A 19,246-nucleotide genomic window follows, 5' to 3' on the forward strand; every position below is an offset into this window, starting at 1 on the left:
ATAAATAAAAACCACATAGGAGCAACATAGAAATATAAACCAGGGAGAGATCACCATGAGAACACATGAAGGGAGATAGTCTTTTTTATGTGGCAAAGATAATAAATATGTGAGTAACTGTTGGAATTTGCTTTTGCCTGAGATTATATGTTTCATATTTTCCTTCATTAATATTGACATATAGTTTGTCTTCTCATTTACTATAAACTTTCTGAAATCTGGGACCATGTTTTATGCTGTGTTTTATCTTATAAAGGACTTAGTAGAGCTAGAAGAGTAATTGTCCATCTTAGTCTAGCACAGATGTTCAGGAAAGTGAATCTTCCAGAACAGACACTTATTTTCCTATTAAAGATGTCTAGTGTTACTGATTCCACATATTACTTCATAAGCCCATTTTCATGGATTATACTGAAGGGGAGGATAGTGTATGGGAGGGAAAACAGAGGCATAACTTCTCAACTGACATTCATTCTCACATCCCCAACTATTTCTTGGACATCTGAAACTGGATGTCCCATAGACATATTAAACTTAATATAGCCAAAACTAAACTTGTACGTGTATGATCACTACTGACACAAAATGAAACCATATCAAAATTATTACACATCACAAGTAGCTCACATACCGCTACAGTTAGAAAATATTTTTGATTTGTTTTTAAAGCATGTTATAGATTATATAGGTTTTAATTTGTTGGCCTGAAAAACTTAATCACTTGTTTACAGTATAATGTTTCTAGGGGAAAATGCAATTTAATTATCAGACAACCAGTATAAACCAATTTTTGGTAAGTGACTTATTTATAAACATCAGACTTCTTTACACCAAGGTATTTTCCATAAGTCCTCGATTTTAATATAAACAGTTTTCTGAGTCCTATTTGATTCTTTCCCACCCCCTTCATCTAACTTGTCTTTGAATCCTTCCTTTAAAACCAGAACTCATTCACTTGACAGTATACTGCTGTATTATAGGGTTCAGAAAGAGGGCAGAAACTTCCTTGATCGTGATACATCTAAAAGTCACTGTAAAATGAAATAATTTTCAGCCACCTGAAGGTGGTGATGAAAACAATTGTAATCTTTGTTATGAGCTCTTTTGTCAAATATCATTGTGAGTTTTTTTGTAATAAAAAAATCATACCACGGGGGGCGGTGCTAGGTGGCACAGTGGATATAGCACCCTGGTCAAGTCAAACAAAAAATATCATACCAAAACGAAAGTATTTCCAAACTGCAGGAACTTAGCTGGAACTAATCTAATTTAACAAAATTCCATGAAGTGCATGAAGTAATTCCTACTACTCCTAAAAATATGTTTTTATAGGATTTTACCTGTATTACTATTTTAAAGCCAATAACATCTCCTTATAACTTGCCTTTTTGTAGAAGACCTCAAAGTAGAGCAGATTGTTGGAATAGGAAATGGCATATTATTTCACTGGAATTATGATCCCAACATGACTTGTGACTATGTCATAAAATGGTGTAACTCAACTCGATCTGAACCCTGCCTCATTGACTGGAAAAAATACCCTGCAAATAGTACTGGAGCTCTCATAGAATATGGTAAAAGTCATTTCTCTCAACTAAAATTCTTTAAAAATTAGTAGTGTCACAATTTCCAACATAGAATGTGCTTAGATAAGAGAATAAAACCTAGATGAATATTTTGTTAATTTCATATTGACTGATTTTGTGTATGTTGACCTTTGCTCAGCTAATGAGTTAAAAAAGAAAATTAACACTTTAAAAAAAAAAAACTTTTTTTGCCGTAATTCTTTAAAAGTATTTCTAATGTAATTAAATTATTCTTACATGCTGTATGTAGGGTCATTGGAGATTTATAACAGCAATTTCAGAAACAGTGGCTAATAGTTGAAGTAAACTCCAGCAGAATAGGGATGAATATTTAGAAATAAAGCAAGTTTTCAAGATAGAACCCTAATAATATCATCCCCATGTGGCCATGTACACAATGAGTAGGATATAAGGGAAGCATCATGGTAATTACACTTTTATTCTTATCCCATGGAAGATGACCTTTTGTTGTAATCTTTCTAGACTGCTGTATTCTCACAAGTTTTCTTCTGAATATTTACATTCTGTTTGCTAAAATACATACCCCAAATCTAAATACTTTCACTACAAAACAGTAAGGAATAAATAAGCATAAGGTTCCAGGAAGATGATGATGGCACATTACTGACTCTGACCATTTGTAGGATGCCATAATACTCCCTGCTTTTAAGAAATGAGTAATTGCTACTCACTCTTAAAAAAAAATTGAATAAAACCTAAAATTTAAGTTCTTTGTATTTTGTCTTTGGGAAACAAAATCCCAAACAATTAGTTAAAATTAAATATTCTTATGTCCAACACCTTTTTTTTAACAGGTTTGCTTACTCTATGGGATGCTGTATGTCAGCTTCTATTTCCCTATCCATTCTCCTCTCTTCCACCCCTCACATCCCCTCAAAAAAGTTCCTGAGTAACGGACATCCAAAAATACATAATGTGGGTAGAACAACAACAAGAACCCAGAACAGCATTCTTTCAGTTTGATCTGATGGGCTAACATATTCCTGACACAAAGCCACTTCTTCTGGGCATTATTCCATCTTCCTATCCCGCCATCCCCATCAGTTCAATTTTTTTGACTGATTCATATCTGAGTCTTTGCCTACCATTCACCAGGATGGATCAGTGCTCATCCTAGTGCCAGGGAATAATCTATCTCCTCATACTTATTCTCTTTCTGGCTTTCAGCTTCCTTCTGCTTGTCTCCTTTCCTCTTACTCCTTGTCTCCTGAAAGGGGAAAAATCAACTGCCTAACAAGAGATACTGAATCCTTTCTATGTGACTAGCAGTAGTCTTCTCTTGTGGAGTTTACCAACTAGTTGAAACTAACCAAGCACACGTAAAACAAAGACTATTTAAGTGCTAACCTCCGTGATAATTGTCTGCCATAGGATTTCAGTGGGAAAATAAGGTGATTTATAGTAGTCAAAGAAGGCTTCATAGTGGAGATGGGATTTGAATTGGCTCCTAAATGTTGGAAATTTATTTGGCTGAAATTTAGTGCTTTCTTTTTTAAAGGAGGATGACAAAACATCGCTGATGTTTCCCACCTTGCTGAGAGTCAAAAATAACCCTTTTGATTTTAGCAAAGGAGTTTCAGAGATGCATAGGGGTTCGGGATGGGAACATAGTCTTCAGGTAGACTAATAAACTGATCTAAAGGTGCTAGGCAAAATCTAGGATAAGTTCTAAATAGTTTGATATTAAGTTTAAAGAAGTTAAAATCTTGGACTTTCTCACCCATTATGTCTGGTCATTTTGATCATTGTAGTTGTCTCTAGACTTCAGATTTCCAAATTAATTTTTCATGTTTTAAACATTTTCATGCATTTAAATTTCTAATATAATCAGTTATAGAAATAGTGACTTTTCAAGTAGGGCTAATTTTAATTTCCTTTGAATAGATGGAATAAATTTTTTTAAGCTAGTTTTTAAAGGATAGCCTTAATTGTAAAATTTCTTACAAATTGTGTTTTCTCAAGTAGATCTATTTGTGACAGAGGGTTATTTATAAATTTTACTAAACGTAGCATTCTTTATAGATAATTTTCGATCTGGAACACGCTATAACTTTTTCCTCTATGGCTGCAAAAATCAGAAATATCAGTTATTACGTTCAATAGTTGGATATACAGAAGAACTGGGTAAGTTCTTAGTTTTCTTTTTAAAATTATACTTGCATATTTTGTTTTTATATGTTCATTTTTATATTTTATATTTATTATTTTTATTATTATTTATTTATAAAATATTTTATATTTATATATGTTCATTTTCAAGTATACCTTTCTTCCTTATCCAGAAAGCCATACCTTATAACAAAAAATTAAAAAGGGGGGAAAACCATTTAACAAAACTAATCAATACATTTTAATCAAATCTGACAGTATATACAGTGTTCCACACACTCTCTATCTCTGCAGAGAAGGGAGAGAGATGCATAGTCTCATCTTTTGGGGATCTAGGTGTGGTCATTTTAATTATACAGCATTCCGTTTTGCTTTGTTTTGGTTTTCTTTCATTTATTTTGTATTCATTTTATATGTATATATATATATATTTTTTTTTCTTGGTTCTATTTACTTCACTCTGCATTAATTTATAGGTCTTCCTATGCTTTTCTATACTCTTTTTATTCACCATTTCCTATGATGGAATCAGTAGTCCATTGCATTCACGCCCCACAATTTGAATTATTAGGTGGTTTAGATTTAAGACCTGTATTTCAAAAATCGAAATATTCAATTCAAAGAAATAAAAGGAACTCACCTATTACAGATTTAACTACTACTTTTTCAGTAAAGAGGACTTTGTATGAGTGTGACTCTTTAGAACAGGCTTCACTATAAATGCAGAGCTATTTTATTGAATTTCTTTTTAAGATTGTGATGAAGCTTTATGAACTTTGACTCAAAATTACTTGGTAAAATCTCAGTCTTAATAAAATATGGTGACAAATTCTTTCTACAGCTCCCAGCGTTGCACCAAATTTTACTGTGGAAGAGACCTCTGCAGATTCAATACTAGTAAAATGGGAAGACATTCCTGTTGAAGACCTTAGAGGATTTTTAAGAGGATATTTATTTTACTTTGAAAAAGGGGAGAAAGGCACTTCTAAAATCCAAGGTTTGGAATCAGGTAAATGGATTCTCAGTTTTCATATTCAAAATTTCCTATGAGTTCCCTTATCTCCCAAAAAAAAGTATTGTCTGAAAACTTTCATTATTGCTTTGTGTAATCCTATTCTAAAATTGGTCAGTGTCACTAAGCAAGGAAATAAAGTGGTTCATGTAATGATGATTATTTATGTTTTAATGTCATATGTTAAAAGAGGATGCGAAGCCTTTTACAAATGAAGCACTATGAAAGGTACATTTAAAAGTGCTTAAAGGGGAGGGGTCGTCCTGTTGTCTGACTAGCTACACAGCACATAGTAGATACTTAATAAATGTTGGTTGGTTGATTAAATGAATTAATATGATTATGGTAATAGTACAGCAAGCCTAAGAATCAAGCAGTCCTAGCATCGTGGTCATAGGATCTTACATTAAAAGATGAAATGAGGACCCTTAACAGTTGACCCAGTGCAACCACTCGATTTTTTACAGAAGATGAAACCTGTATTCAGAAAGGTTGAGTTATTTGTTTCAAGTTTATTATCTTTGATAGTAACGTTCACATTGTAAGAAACAGTCAGTTAGCGTCATGGTTAACAATGACCTTATGAACTTGAAAACTTACCTTGCTTTCATCCTGAGTACATTTGTGTATTAAAGCTCCTACAAAGAACTGGACTTGCCCCAAATTCCTGGACATGAATTGGTCAGTCAGTCAGTAAACATTCATTATGCCCTTACTATGTGCCAGGCATTGTGTCAACTCTGAGAATATGAAGAAAAGCAAAAGACAGTTCCTGCCCTCAAGAAGCTTGGGATCTAAAGAATGAGTTTAAAACCTTGAGCATTTCTTAAGACTTGTTTAAGTTAATTAAATAAAACTAATTTTTAAAAATTGGAGTTCTTGATTATACTATTAGTTATGCATAGAAAGAGTGTAGAAGAAAAGGTAAATTATACTTGTGAGCATGCTTACTGACCACAGTTTTCACTTCACATTTACAGAGGGAGGGAGGGAGAAAGAGAGAGAGAGAGAGAGAGAGAAAGAAAGAGAATATGAAGTGTGTGTGTGTGTGTGTGTTTGGGATTTTCTTCCCACAGTGGCTTGATTATACTGATGGTGGTGGTGACAGTGTGTAATCTCATGAGAACTGGACAGAGCACTGAGCTGTGGTACTTGTGGGAGTATAGCATGGACTGGATGAAGATGGTGGTTTTAAGTAGGAAGAGGAACCCTGTTGCCAGGCAGCCAGTCTCATCCCTTCCCAAGATGCCAATAGAATATAAGCTTTTTGAGGAAAGTTACTCTTTTTATTTTTTTCTTTGTATTTATAGTGTCTAGCACAGCATATGTCACAAAGTAGCTTAAATGCTTGTTGGTTAATTGATTGATGCCTGAATAACTATAGAAGGGTGATGGAGCTTCCTTGCTAATACCAAATGTTTCTGAGAATCTCAGGGGTTTCTTTTAGATCACTGGGACCAGACCAGTTAACCATCAAATTACTACATCATAGGGATGACTGCTAAAAAAAATAAAATAAATAAATTTAAAATCTCACTTCAGGAGCAAAAAAACTTGAAAGAATCTCAGAGGATCAAAGCATTTCATAGCATTGCATGTTTGGTCCTTTATATAAATGAAATTTAGAGATTTGGGTCTGGATACAAACTGATTAAATTAGTCACTGATAGAAATTGTTTTCTGATAACTGGAAGAAAAACTAATCATGAAGAAGACATCAGTTTATGGTGGGAGAAACTTATGTATATTTGTTACAATAGAGGATAATTTATTGATGTTATTTTTAAATGTACACCAAAGAAAAAGTTCAGAAGGGGACACAAATAGGTCATTTCAGTAACCTTACCATATCTTAAGTAAATGTATGTGGAATAAATTCAGTTTTAGCACTGTTGGTAATAATTAATACTTAGTGCTCTTCCCTGCTATATTTTGAAAGCATTAGTTTAATAATATTAGACAGTTTGTCCAAGTCCAACTCATTTCATGTTTTGTTTTTATTTTGGTCAGTGACAAATTTTTCCCCTCATTCTGTCAGTTAATTTAAACATCTCCTAAATGATTGTTTCACAAATTATATGTCCAGGTGTCATTAAATTATAGCAGAATTTTTTCTAAACTTTGAGCACATCAGCAATTTAGAAGCTCTCATTTCTTTTCATTTAATTCATGCAATAGTCCTATATCTTCTGTCAGCTCTCTTATTTGCGAAAAGGAAATAATACTTAGAGTGGAATAAATTTAGGTTTATTTCCTGGGAACTTCCTTGACAATCTCCCAAGTATTGTGAAATTAGGAATGAGAATGTTGATAAATATATACATATAAAATATAATCAGAGAAAACTAATAAGATTTAATAGATCTAAAAAATGGGTGTTTTATCAAATCTTCAGAGACTGAAATTCCCAGCTATATTGCATTTTATTGCCATTCCATTGACCAGCTAGGATTTCTCTCTCTCTCTCTCTCTCTCTCTCTCACTCACACACACACACACATACACACATTGCATATATATATATATATATACACACACACACATGCATATAATACATATATAAACACACACATATATATACATATCAGAACATAGTTTTCCAGTTTGTATTGTCATTTTTAAAATACTTAACATGAAATGACTATGAATCATTGGTATATTTATTTCAAAACCAGGGCGTTCTGATGTGAAAGTTAAGAATATTACTGATGTAACACAGAAAACACTGAGAATTGTCGATCTTCAAGGGAAAACAGGCTACCACCTGCTCTTGCAGGCGTATACAGATGGTGGAGTAGGTCCAGGAAAGGCCATGTATGTGGTTACAAAGGAAAATTGTAAGTTAAATATTATTATTAATAGAAATGGTTTTGGCATTGATTTGTATAATATTACTAATAAACCTTGAAATGTAATAATAGAAATCCTTTAATAAAGTTCATGGTAGTTCTGGAATGCTTTTTTGGGGGAGAATTTCAAGTTTACAGTCTGATTCTTGTTGGGGGCATACTGGTAAGAAAATAGCTTTTTTTGCTACTCTCTCAAACTAAATTGACTATCATCTGTGTACTGAAGCCAGTGATGTCAAAAAAATAGGGATCCCAGTAGGGTTTGTATTGATTTAGAAAACCACAAATTAACATTATTTATGCTGCATTTTATTTTTATTTATTTTTTAAAGATTTCCAAATTACATATTGTTCTGGTTTGGCCCACTCTGGGAGTGCAGGGCAGCAAGTTTGACATTTATGCTGTAGAGGACCGAACTGAAAGATTTCGCTTGATACTTATTTTTAATTAGGTGTTAACATTAATAATATTAGAGGCTAAAGCAGTGATTCTCAGATTTTTATCACCAATTGATTCATTTAAGCTTCTCCATCAGATGTACTGCCTGCTGCTATTAAGGAAAAAAAAAAAAAACAAAAAACGAACAATTGTTTGAGAGAAAAAGTAGAAAGTGAAGGGTGGCACCTGGGGCAGGCTGAACTGGCCTTCAGTATATTATGGTGCCATTCTCAGATGAACATTAAATTGGTCTCTACTTCCTCCTAGTGTTTACCTACAACTTCTAATTAGAGAACTATGATGACTGCAATCACGTCAAAACTTAATTAATAGACAGTATATTTAGTTTTGTAATGACAGATAAGGTAGGACTATTTCAGGATAATTTCATCAATTAGAAATGGTAAACATTTTCTCCTTCTAATTTGTTCCTTAGCCATAAAATTTTTACTTGTATTTTGTGCTAATAAAAATGGCAAGTAATAATCTGTAACATTCTCTTTTTCAGCTGAGGGATTAATTATCGCCATTCTCATCCCTGTGGCAGTGGCTATTTTTGTTGGAGTGGTAACCAGTATTCTTTGCTATCGTAAAAGAGAATGGTAATCATATATGCATACATATATTTAATGATGTTTTTTGTACTTACGGGTAGTATTGGTTGTTTGGGAGTCAGGTTTACATATCCCTATCACCTAAGAGTGGTGTAAAATTGAGTAAAATTTTATGTCAGTGAAACCAAATGATGGTATAGAATCATAGGACTTATATTTGGAAGGGTCCTTAAGTGAATATGATTGCATAATTGATAAAACAGACAAAATACTACTTATTAGGAAAATGTTTTTAAATTTTTAGATAGATTGTTTTTAGCTCTCTACTAATAATTTATATAATTTTCACTGTTAATTATAAAATCATTGGTTTTCAGTATTGCAATAGTAGGTGATAGGCTAAAAGGAGAAATAAATATCACCATTCTACATAGTATAGCTTATAGCTGATATTTAGATAGCACTTTTAAGGTTTACAAAGCACTTGACATATTTTATCTCAATTTATTCTCATAATCTTTTTAATTAGTTGCAGGTATTATTATCCCTGTTTTGCAGATAAAGAAACTGTCTCAAGGGCTGTGAGTTACTCAGGAATGCCTAGGTAGTAAAGAGTCTGTATTTAAACCTAAGGCCAAGTCCAGCGTACTTTCCACTATACTGTACTGTCTAGCACTCCTGGAATTCAAAAAGTTAATGTGAAATTTCAAGTTTAATGTGGTCTTGTTTTAAATCCATGATGAATTTCATTTTCCTCATTTATATTCTTGAAAAGTACTTGGCTTTAATCTAACATCTTTTCTTCTTTGATCTTACCGATTCCTGTTAATATAAGACCCTATTTCCTGAAATATGCTGAGGTCTCTTTCTAATATGACACACTATAGAACATCATTCACCATAATACGCACCTCACCTATAAATACAATGTGATGCTATACTGGATCTGAATTAGAAGGCACTCTTAGAGGCCCTTACTCCAGTTCTTCCTCCCCTCATACCTGAAAGCACATGTTTTTTTCTACAGTATCCATGAAAAGTGGTCTTCCTTCCCAGCTTTTCAGTAACAGCTAACTTGATAACTCCTGAGGCAGCTCATTTAATTATCACAGAATCTGAAAATCAGAAGTAACTTCAGCATCCATCTAATCTACGACATACAAAAAGAAATCTTAAGGTCTTATCAGTACTGAAGATAGTCTGATGAGGGCAGAGTATAGTATAATTATCACCTCCCTGTCCCTCCTATTATTATCCAGCTCTAATTATTTAAAGGTTTTTCTTTCTCTAACTGGAGGACGGTAAGGTCCTGAATTGTTCAAACAACCAATGGATATCCTTTTCATCGTCATATGCACTGTCACTATGAACTGGAGGAGGACAGATATGGTGCAAACAGGAACCCTATGTTTACAGTGTGCATATACTTCCAGTTTGGGAACTCCATAATTATAGTATATATGATAATATTATTCAATGTCCAGGAAAAAGTGCATACACAGATCTGCTACTACAAATGAATATTCTATTACTAAAGTAGTTCATATGAAGAAAAGTAAAAATGATAATACTAAAATATTAAGTTCCATTATCTAATTTTCATATGGGTAGACTTGTAATTGTTATAAAAGTGTATTCTTTAATCATACTCCCTTTATTTTTTAAGGATTAAAGAAACTTTCTATCCTGATATTCCAAATCCAGAAAATAGTAAGGCATTGCAGTTTCATAAGAGCATCTGTGAGGTAATATTTTCTGTTTTTAAAGATTTTTAAATCCATTGTTTTCTAGTTTATCCTTAATATAATGGCTTTCTTATCATTATTTTATTGTAAGTTTAGGAGAACGATGAACCAAAGTGGTATGTTAACCCAAAAAAATTATGCCTTAAATGTTAAATTATACTTTTAGTCACCTCAGGCTATAAGGTTTAAAAGATTCCTATGTACTCAAATATACTTTTTTTCTTTTTCTGTTGTATTTATTAAAAAAGTAGGAGGCAGCTAGGTGACTCAGTGGATAGAGTGCTGGGCCTGGAGTCAGGAAGACCTGAGTTCAAATTCAGCCTCAGACTCTTATTAGCTGTGTGACTGTGGGCAAATTACTTAACCTCTGTTCACCTTAATCCACTGGAGAAGGAAATGGTAATCACGCCAGTATCTTTGCCTATAAAATCCCATGGACAATATTTGCATGCTGTGGTCCATGGGGTCATGAAGAGTTGGACATGACTGAACAGCAACAACAAGCAAAAAGTAGATTAGGAAAAAAAATCTTGTGATTTTCTTAAAATATATGGCAGAAAATATGTGAAACACGTTTTTGTGATTAGGTTACAATTGAAAAATGAGCAAACAAAACTTTCTTGTTAACTTTGTGTGTGATGATGCCTTGAGTCTTCTTGTTCTCATGCAGTGTTTTTCCCTTTCCAGGGAAACAGTGCTCTGAAAACGCTAGAAATGAATCCTTGCACTCCTAATAATGTGGAAGTGGTAGAAACAAGATCAGCGGCTCCTAAAATAGAGGAGGATACAGAAATCAAGTCCCCAGTAGCTGATGGTCCTGAAGAAGGTTCTGATGTGGAGCCTGAAAACCATGTGGTTGTCTCCTACTGTCCACCAATCATTGAGGAGGAGATTGCAAATGCTGGAGGGGAGGAAGCTGGAGGCTCTTCACAAGTCATTTATATTGATATTCAATCAATGTACCAACCTCAGGCAAAACCAGAGGAAGAACTAGAGAATGACTCTGTAGGTGGAGCAGGCTATAAGCCACAAATGCATCTGCCAGTTACCTCTGCTGTAGAGAACATAATTGCAGCAGATGACTTAGAAAAAACTGCAGGCTACAGACCTCAGACAAATGTAAATGCCTGGAATTTAGACTCTCCAGACTCTCCTCGGTCCATAGACAGCAACAGTGAAATTGTGTCCTTTGGAAGCCCATGTTCAATTAATTCGCGGCAGTTTTTGATTCCCCCAAAGGATGAAGAATCTCCTAAATCTTCTAATGGAGGGTGGTCATTTACAAATTTTTTTCAAAACAAACCAAATGATTAGCAATAGCATCATGTTGCATCAGTCCACCATCTCAATAAGCTCTGACTCCTGGGGTTGTAATAACAGCAGCACTGGTTATTCTTGGAGGCCTCCGGTGGAGTATATTTTTAGTGAGATGAACTTTACCACATGTAAGTTACACTGAAAGTGTTAATGTTGTTTTACTGTAGTCTAAAAGCCAAAGTATAGCAACTCAGTAATTCAATTCATGTTATCCAAGATACTGGATTTGGATCTATTTGTGATTCCAGCCAAAGAAGCCTCACTTACTTTACCATCAAATAGCACTTTCAGATTGATTATTGCTTAATACTTTAGAAAATACCCAAACTGTTTTACATTCATTCACTAATCTCTTTTTGTTATTTGTATGTTATTGAATCCCAACCAGAATGTTTGAAATTGTAGGCAGGGGGGAAAAGTGTGAAATGTTCAGATTAACAGAGAATTACTTGACTGCAACTTGTTCAAATCTAGACAAAAGCCAAGGACAGATCAAGTAACATAAGACCATTTTCTCTGTAATTAACATAGCTTTTAAAACGTAGCAGCAGCTATTTTAGTTTCTTGTTTGATAACTAGGTATCTGTGCCTACTGTATAATAGTTATCAAATTGTTGACTCAGGGGCACAAACTTGGAAAATGAGTAAAACACTGACTTATGCCACATTTCTGAATATGGCTTTAGCAGGTTCTTTTCCCCACTAATTTTTAACTCCTACTTGTAATAGGGTGCCCTAATGTATATCTTTAATAATCTATAATATCAGCACTGTATAGCTAAGGCATTATGTGCAAGCAAACCCAAACTCTTGACATTTATTTTGTAAAAGTGCCAGTTTTATAAATGTGTGAACAAAGCACACACTTAAATGTAATCCTTTAGCATTAATTGCACTAATTTTCCATTTAAGACTATTCTTATCAGCAAGATTTAGCCAAACCAGTCTCTACCACAGGTAATAACAATTAGCATTAGTTCTTCATGAAGAAATGATTCTATTAATTTTCTCTTTAAACAGTGAGCCACAAATTAAAGCTATTTAGTATGGGCGTATGATCTATTTCTTAATTGTAGTCTAACAGTTACTTTTCTTAAATAGATCATCAGTACCATCTCCTTGGTGGAATACTTATTGTTTTCAATGAAAAATTAACTGGTTTTTTTTGTTTTAAAATGATCACTTGGTGGCTATTTTATAGTAAATGTCATGAAAAACCTCAAAGTCAAACTCAATTTGGGTGAATTCTATTAAGCATCACAGAAGTAAACTTGAGTAAGTAAGCTCGAGTGCCCTTATAACATAAAGAATCATTTCACCCTCCCAAGTTTTCAGAAACAACTGCTTTTCTGGGAAATGACTCCTTTAAAAGTTTCATGTAGGTGATGTTTCTCTTCGGTGTAACCTCTTTTTAGCTTTTTTTTCCTCTCTCTCTTCTACCCTGCTTTCCTCCCCATGAAGCTTTTAGACTCTCTACAACTCATCATCTAAATACTTCTCTCCCCAGGCCACAGCTTGATATAATTCCCACTCCAACTTTTACATAACTTATAATGCAACTTTATGTATCCAGCATCTTATTTCTTCAGGGCCAAGCTATCACTATTTCAAGGTGATAGTGAACTAATCTGAGCTAATAGGAAGAAAAGTACATCCCCAAACTTCTCCCTATATTTAAAGTAACAGAAATATATTGTAGCATTGGCCACCTGAAGACATTGCCCTTTCTTCCTTGTCTTAAGCAAAGAAGTGATAGTAAAGTTGAAAATTTTAGGCCAGGTTAAGATGTAATGATGTGGTAGTCTGTTAGAAGAGTTTGGGGCAGGTCAGACTTTAAGAGACTGATCATCACACTGGTAGATGATTCCCTACTACCCATTCATAAAGTCAATTCACATTAGAAAATTTTAACTGTAATAGGTTTATCCCATGTTGATTGAATAATACCATACTTTGAAACATAGTTAAAGCGTTAGAACATTTCTGGAATTGTAACCCAAATTGTATATTTTCAAATGATTCTCCTTTGCATACCAGAGTCAAACAACTTATTAGCAATAGTTAGCATTTATATACTGCTTTAATGTTTGTAAAACACTTTATAAATATTATTTTATTTGATACAACAACCCTGGGAGATAGGTGCTATTATTATCCTGATTTTTTTACAATTGAGGAAACCGAGGCAAACAATGGTTAAGTGACTTGTCCAATGTCACACAGCTAGTAAATGTCTGAGGCCAGAATTGAGTATAGGCTTCATGACTCCGAGTCCTACAATTTTGGATTACTGTAAACTGGTAATTCCATACCATCCATAGGGGGGGGAAAAATTGATCAGGATATCAAATTTTGACATTTTACATTTCCCAAAGACAGTAGGGCACAGTGAATATAAAGGCCTGACTTTACTGTCAGGAAAACCTGAGCTCAAGTCCATCCTCTGACATATAGTGGCCATATGACCTTGGGCAAATCATTTAATCTCTCAATGTCCCCAGCCAACTCTCTAAGACTAACAGTTGCTGGTTGGCTTTGGTAAAGGGAGTTTGATTACCAGGAATCTCCCTGTACTGATGAAATCACATATCTGGGCAAAGCATATGTTTCATATTGTGTAAATTATTTCACCTGTTTTAAATTAAAATTATCTTTGAATACATTGAAACGAGTTGAATAACACTATGTGATATGCTTTTGGGCTCTGTGCAAATTTTAAAACTAAAACAGGGAGAGAAAATAGATGTTAGTTAATTGAAAAAATACAACTTTTAAAAAGTTATATGGCAAGAATTCTCAATCTAACTTTTAATACTCAGGTGTTTGTGTTTTTTTTTCTATTAGTCATTTTCTAAAGGGAAAACACTTAAAACTGGTACTGTTGGAGACTGTAGTGGAAATCCATATCCTTAAAGCATTTGCTTCAAATTAGATATTTTGTTACTTTTTTCTTCAGATAAATTGGGGTGATTACTCTGAATAAATCACTGCTGCTTTCTATTTTGAGCCATATTAGAATTTGTATAATTTTTTGTTTAAAAAAAGAATTTTTATTTATGTAGAAATTCAGCATTAAGCATCAATTTAGGACAGAGGAGCTAGGTTAATGATGCTTGTCCTATAGCTACAGAAAGACTGGGCACATTAATGCCCAATAAATATATATAATTGACCTTGGCCTAGAGCAAGTCTTTCCAGTTGGGGTAATCTTAAGTGATCCATTCAAGTCTAGAGTAGCCCTGTAAGGCAGGGTCTGTTACTACGTTAGTTAAATCTGCTCTAGAAGTGGCCCCATATAACTAAACTGATTTTATACTCCAGAGGTCTTCCAGACTATGGATGAATGGATGTGGACTACATGTAGATGACCCAGGAACTATTCTTGACTAATGTGGATCCCTAATTACCTGTCCCCCACCCCCATTAGATGGATACCTCTGAGGGATGAGTCTAAACCTTTTCCTGGGAGCAGGAAGGAAAGGGTCTTTCTCTTTCATTCCTCTGAATTGGGCTTGAATTTGAAGCACTAAATGCAAAAACAAAACAAACAAAACCTTTTTATTCTGAGCCATGTTAAAACTTGCCTAATTTGTTTTGTATGAAAGAACTTTGTATTTTTTACGCTCCATCATTTTTTGAGATATGAGCAAGCATACATGCCACTAGAATTGTGTCTGTAGTTATACCCTGTGCATAATCTAAACATTTCTTTTTGCCACAGTCTGCACACAACTTAAAACATATGCCATAACCAGAAAACATTTTGGAAAGGTATTAAACCGTACATAAAATTGTACATGGGCTATGATTTCTTAATATAGAAACCTATTCAATTCTGTAAAATATCTCCTTAAAACCTATATTTCAAACTGGTCACATTAGCTTCATTGGTGAGCCAATATTGGATTGCCATCAAACTTTATTTTTTTATCTTTTTACATCCAAATTACATTTATAACATATTGAAGAGAAAATATGCTTGCTTCTTACAAAACCATAATCTTAGGATATTTTCTGAAATTATTTTTTTAAAGTTAGCTTATTCAAATCTTTAGCTCTATAATTTTATCATGTTTAAGTAGTAATCATGAAAAATTTAGATTATATTAGTGCCTTAATTTGGTTACCCTGTTTTCAGTTAGTATCTTTGTCATAGTTACCAAAGACATTTTTTCATTCTAATTAATAAAACCCTTTAAAAATGCTATCATTGAGGAATTCAAACCAATGTCCACTTTATAGGCCATATGATGTTGGGCTTTTAATATATATAAATATGTTTTAGGACACTTGACTTGACCAAGAATATATCTGAACCTATGTGATAATGTTGAGTTGTGTTATAACAGTCAATTGTGTTTAGAATAGCATTTTGATCATAAGACCCATAGTGGCGATCTTTCTCTATGCTTTGTAATTGCTGTGAAAGAATGCTGGTTACAGCAGTTCCTTGTCTTCTCATCCTGTCTCCCATTCTTCTTGCCACTTTCCCATTAATCCTTCATAGTGTATCTGTCCAACATACCAAAGACTTTTGTGTTATTCTCTTAGTGTCTCTCGGGTACCAGTGCATCATTTGGGCTGTTCCTTTGTCTTATTTTTGGTAAATGATTTGCCCCTTCTCTTCTGCTTATACATGTCCATGATAATGTCTCATGCTGCTTCTCATGGGCATGTTGTCATTGATTACATGCTGTAATCTGTTTATTATGCTCACCATTTGTCTTTCCACTGCATCCTTTGGATAAGTTGTAATTTTTATAATTCCTCTCTGTATTTGAAGTAATAATACTTGGAATTTAGATATTCGCAACTTACATAAAATTTACCTATGCAAGTCCAATTCTGAATGCCTAATATTTTGATGAGTTTATTGCTGTGGTCTTAGAAGAGCCACCCTCTGAATTAGTCTTTTTACTGTGAAAGTGCCTAGCTGAAACAAATACAGTTTTTAGAAAAATAAATATCAACCAAATATGAAGTGGTAATAATTTCTATTACTTTTCTTTACTGAAAAGAGAGATTATCTTGTCAACAAATTGGTGAGGAGACAAAGTTAATTGCGTTAATCACATTGATTTTCATCTTAAGGTTCTTTTAAAATAAAGCTCAAAATAATTTAAACTCAATATCAGTAAAAATGATTTGGTTAGATTGTTGAATTAAGGTGGTTAGTTTCTTTCTCACCTAAATTTCCAATTGAACTTCATTACATAATTTCATTGCACAAATGCTATATGCACTTCTTTTAAAAATGCATACCATTTTAATGGGTTACTTGTCATTTTTAGGTCACTGTTCTATTTGTTGAGCATTCCATGTTGTATAAAAGGTCAGACTATTTATTCCATTGTGGTAAAACACATTGCTGTTGGCTTGTTGGAAAGGTGAAACAGTATGTTTATTCTGAAGAATCATTGCTAATCTGGTATTTTTTAAAAGTTGCTATGTTCATGATTTTGCTGTTGAACATTGAAAAAGAACACTGAGTACTAGTTTTTATAGAGTTTATTTTTTTATATTTTCATAGATGCTCCCTTCCCTACCAGTAGTTTTCCTCCAATTTGATAATAAATATCCTGTACTTTACTCGTGTTCTTAATATAGCACAAACCATTAGTTCTTTCTTAACTTTATTCCCACCAACATAAATGCCAGAAATGTGAATAGCACTAAGAATAATGCAGTTGAAGGAAACACATAAAAAGTCTCTGCGATGTACTTTTGCGGATTGAGAGTTTGCTTGACATCTCTATGTATCTTGTAACCTGTGATTCTATTTTAAAGAAAAATAGCATGAATTTTAATTAATAATCATACACTTGTTTCAAAATAAAATATGTCTAATTTGCTTCCTTAATTGTTTTTAAAGGAATACAGTCAACAAAACAACCCAAAGCTGAAGTAGATATTTAAAAATATCCAACTGTTATATTTTAGTTTGCTGGTCTAACTTGTGGCATCCTTGCCCTTCCTGGAAAAGGAACACCCAAAAATGCTTGTTTAATTTCTTTTGTCTCTCTTTAAACAATCACAAGTCACATGTCCTCATAAATCTAGGAAATCGTCCCGCTTTCTCACTTCCAAAATTGCATTGTACTGAATTGCTGTTTACTAAATACACACATACTGTGAACAGGTTTTAAGTTTTTTATGTCTTTTGTAAGGTTGTATGTAGAATATGTTTCCTTTTTTAAAGAGAATGTTAAATATGTTAAAAAAAACTTTTTCAGTTTGCTACATATATTAATAAATCATGTTTACTGATTTGTTCTGTAAAGATGTTCTGAGTACAAGTTGAGAGAAGGTTGGGAGAAACATAAGCTTCAAAACTATACCATTTATATTTCATGTAATAATTAACCCCTACAGATTTACCTTCAAATCTGATCACATGTGAAGTATGCAGTATCTAAAAATGTATATTTAATAATACAAGAAATCTCTTGAAGAAATCAGAACTTAAATCTTTGGGGTGCAAACAATATGGGTTAAAATGAGTCACGTAATTTGGAAGCCATGGAATAAACCCATGAAGAGAACCTTTTACATGGAAATTTGAAATTTTATCTGTTGTCTTCTATCAGTAACAAATGTAGGGATTTCTCCCCGGAACTATGTTGTTACACCATCTATAGTTTGGATAGGAGAATCTGACTGATTAGCAGGCAAGCATTTGGAAATAATGTATACTTTAAAAGTGAGATTTAGTATCACGTTGAAAAATATGGTTACAGCAAAGGCATAGACTATTAACTCATGTATTACTAAGACACCGTAAATGTAAAACTAGTTTGCTTGGCTGTTAACTCTTGAAGTGTTGCTTATGTCTGTTTTTAAAATATGCATGTATTTAACAGTTTTGCCATAGTATTGCCATGAAAGTAAATAAATATATTTTCTTACACTCTAACAAGTTTGGACATGTGTTGCTTATATGTTTTCTTTTACTGGTTCCTGGCTGATTTAGTGAAGATGAGAGGGGGAAGGGAGTGGAGGGGAGGAAGAGATTTCTTGTACTTTTTCCTGAGTAGGCAATTTAATTTATCACATGAAACCTTAGCTGAATCTATTTACAAAAATCGAGATCATAGAATTATATAATTTTGTTTTGTCTTGTTTGGTTGGGTTTTTTATTGGTTTTTTTTTTCCCCGGGGCAATGAAGGTTAAGCGACTTGCCCCGGGTCACACAGCTAGTAAGTGTCAAGTGTCTGAGGCTGGATTCGAACTCAGGTCCTCCTGAATCCAAGGCCAGTGCTTTATCCACTGTACCACCTAGCTTCCCCTGAATTAGATGATTTTTAAATTGGAAGGGACCAATGAGGTTTCTGTTCATTTAGCCCAAGAGAAGTTATTTAGAAAAAGTACTGTACTTGACTGAACATCTGGAGACCTTAGGCATGTCACTTCTCTAAGTGTTAATTTCTTCATCATCTACCTCAGAAATGAGTTAATTTACATCAAGTGTTTTTGTAATCTGGAATCATTCTTTAAATAAGACAGTGTAGTAGATAGAGAGCCCTGGGCTCAGAATTAAGAGACCTATAATTAAACCCAAGTTCTGCCCATTCAGTGTATTAACAGGTATTTATCAAGTAGCCATCATGTTCCAG

The 19,246-nt window shown here is 33.5% G+C and overlaps 1 protein-coding gene across 1 annotated transcript in view; it reads left to right on the forward strand.

The window, feature by feature from the left end:
- The window catches only part of LIFR (LIF receptor subunit alpha), an 80,007-nt gene extending 61,462 nt beyond the window's left edge, over nucleotides 1-18,545 (forward strand). The window contains exons 14-20 of the mRNA XM_043988049.1: nucleotides 1,395-1,574; nucleotides 3,630-3,731; nucleotides 4,558-4,725; nucleotides 7,404-7,565; nucleotides 8,525-8,618; nucleotides 10,237-10,315; nucleotides 11,003-18,545. Coding sequence (XP_043843984.1) covers nucleotides 1,395-1,574; nucleotides 3,630-3,731; nucleotides 4,558-4,725; nucleotides 7,404-7,565; nucleotides 8,525-8,618; nucleotides 10,237-10,315; nucleotides 11,003-11,629 — 1,412 coding nt within the window. The 3' untranslated portion in view covers nucleotides 11,630-18,545. The remainder of the gene's footprint in view (nucleotides 1-1,394; nucleotides 1,575-3,629; nucleotides 3,732-4,557; nucleotides 4,726-7,403; nucleotides 7,566-8,524; nucleotides 8,619-10,236; nucleotides 10,316-11,002) is intronic.
- The last annotated feature ends 701 nt before the right edge of the window (nucleotides 18,546-19,246 follow it).

The sequence above is a fragment of the Dromiciops gliroides genome, chromosome 1 (genome assembly GCF_019393635.1).
Source record: "Dromiciops gliroides isolate mDroGli1 chromosome 1, mDroGli1.pri, whole genome shotgun sequence".
Lineage (NCBI taxonomy): Eukaryota > Metazoa > Chordata > Mammalia > Microbiotheria > Microbiotheriidae > Dromiciops > Dromiciops gliroides.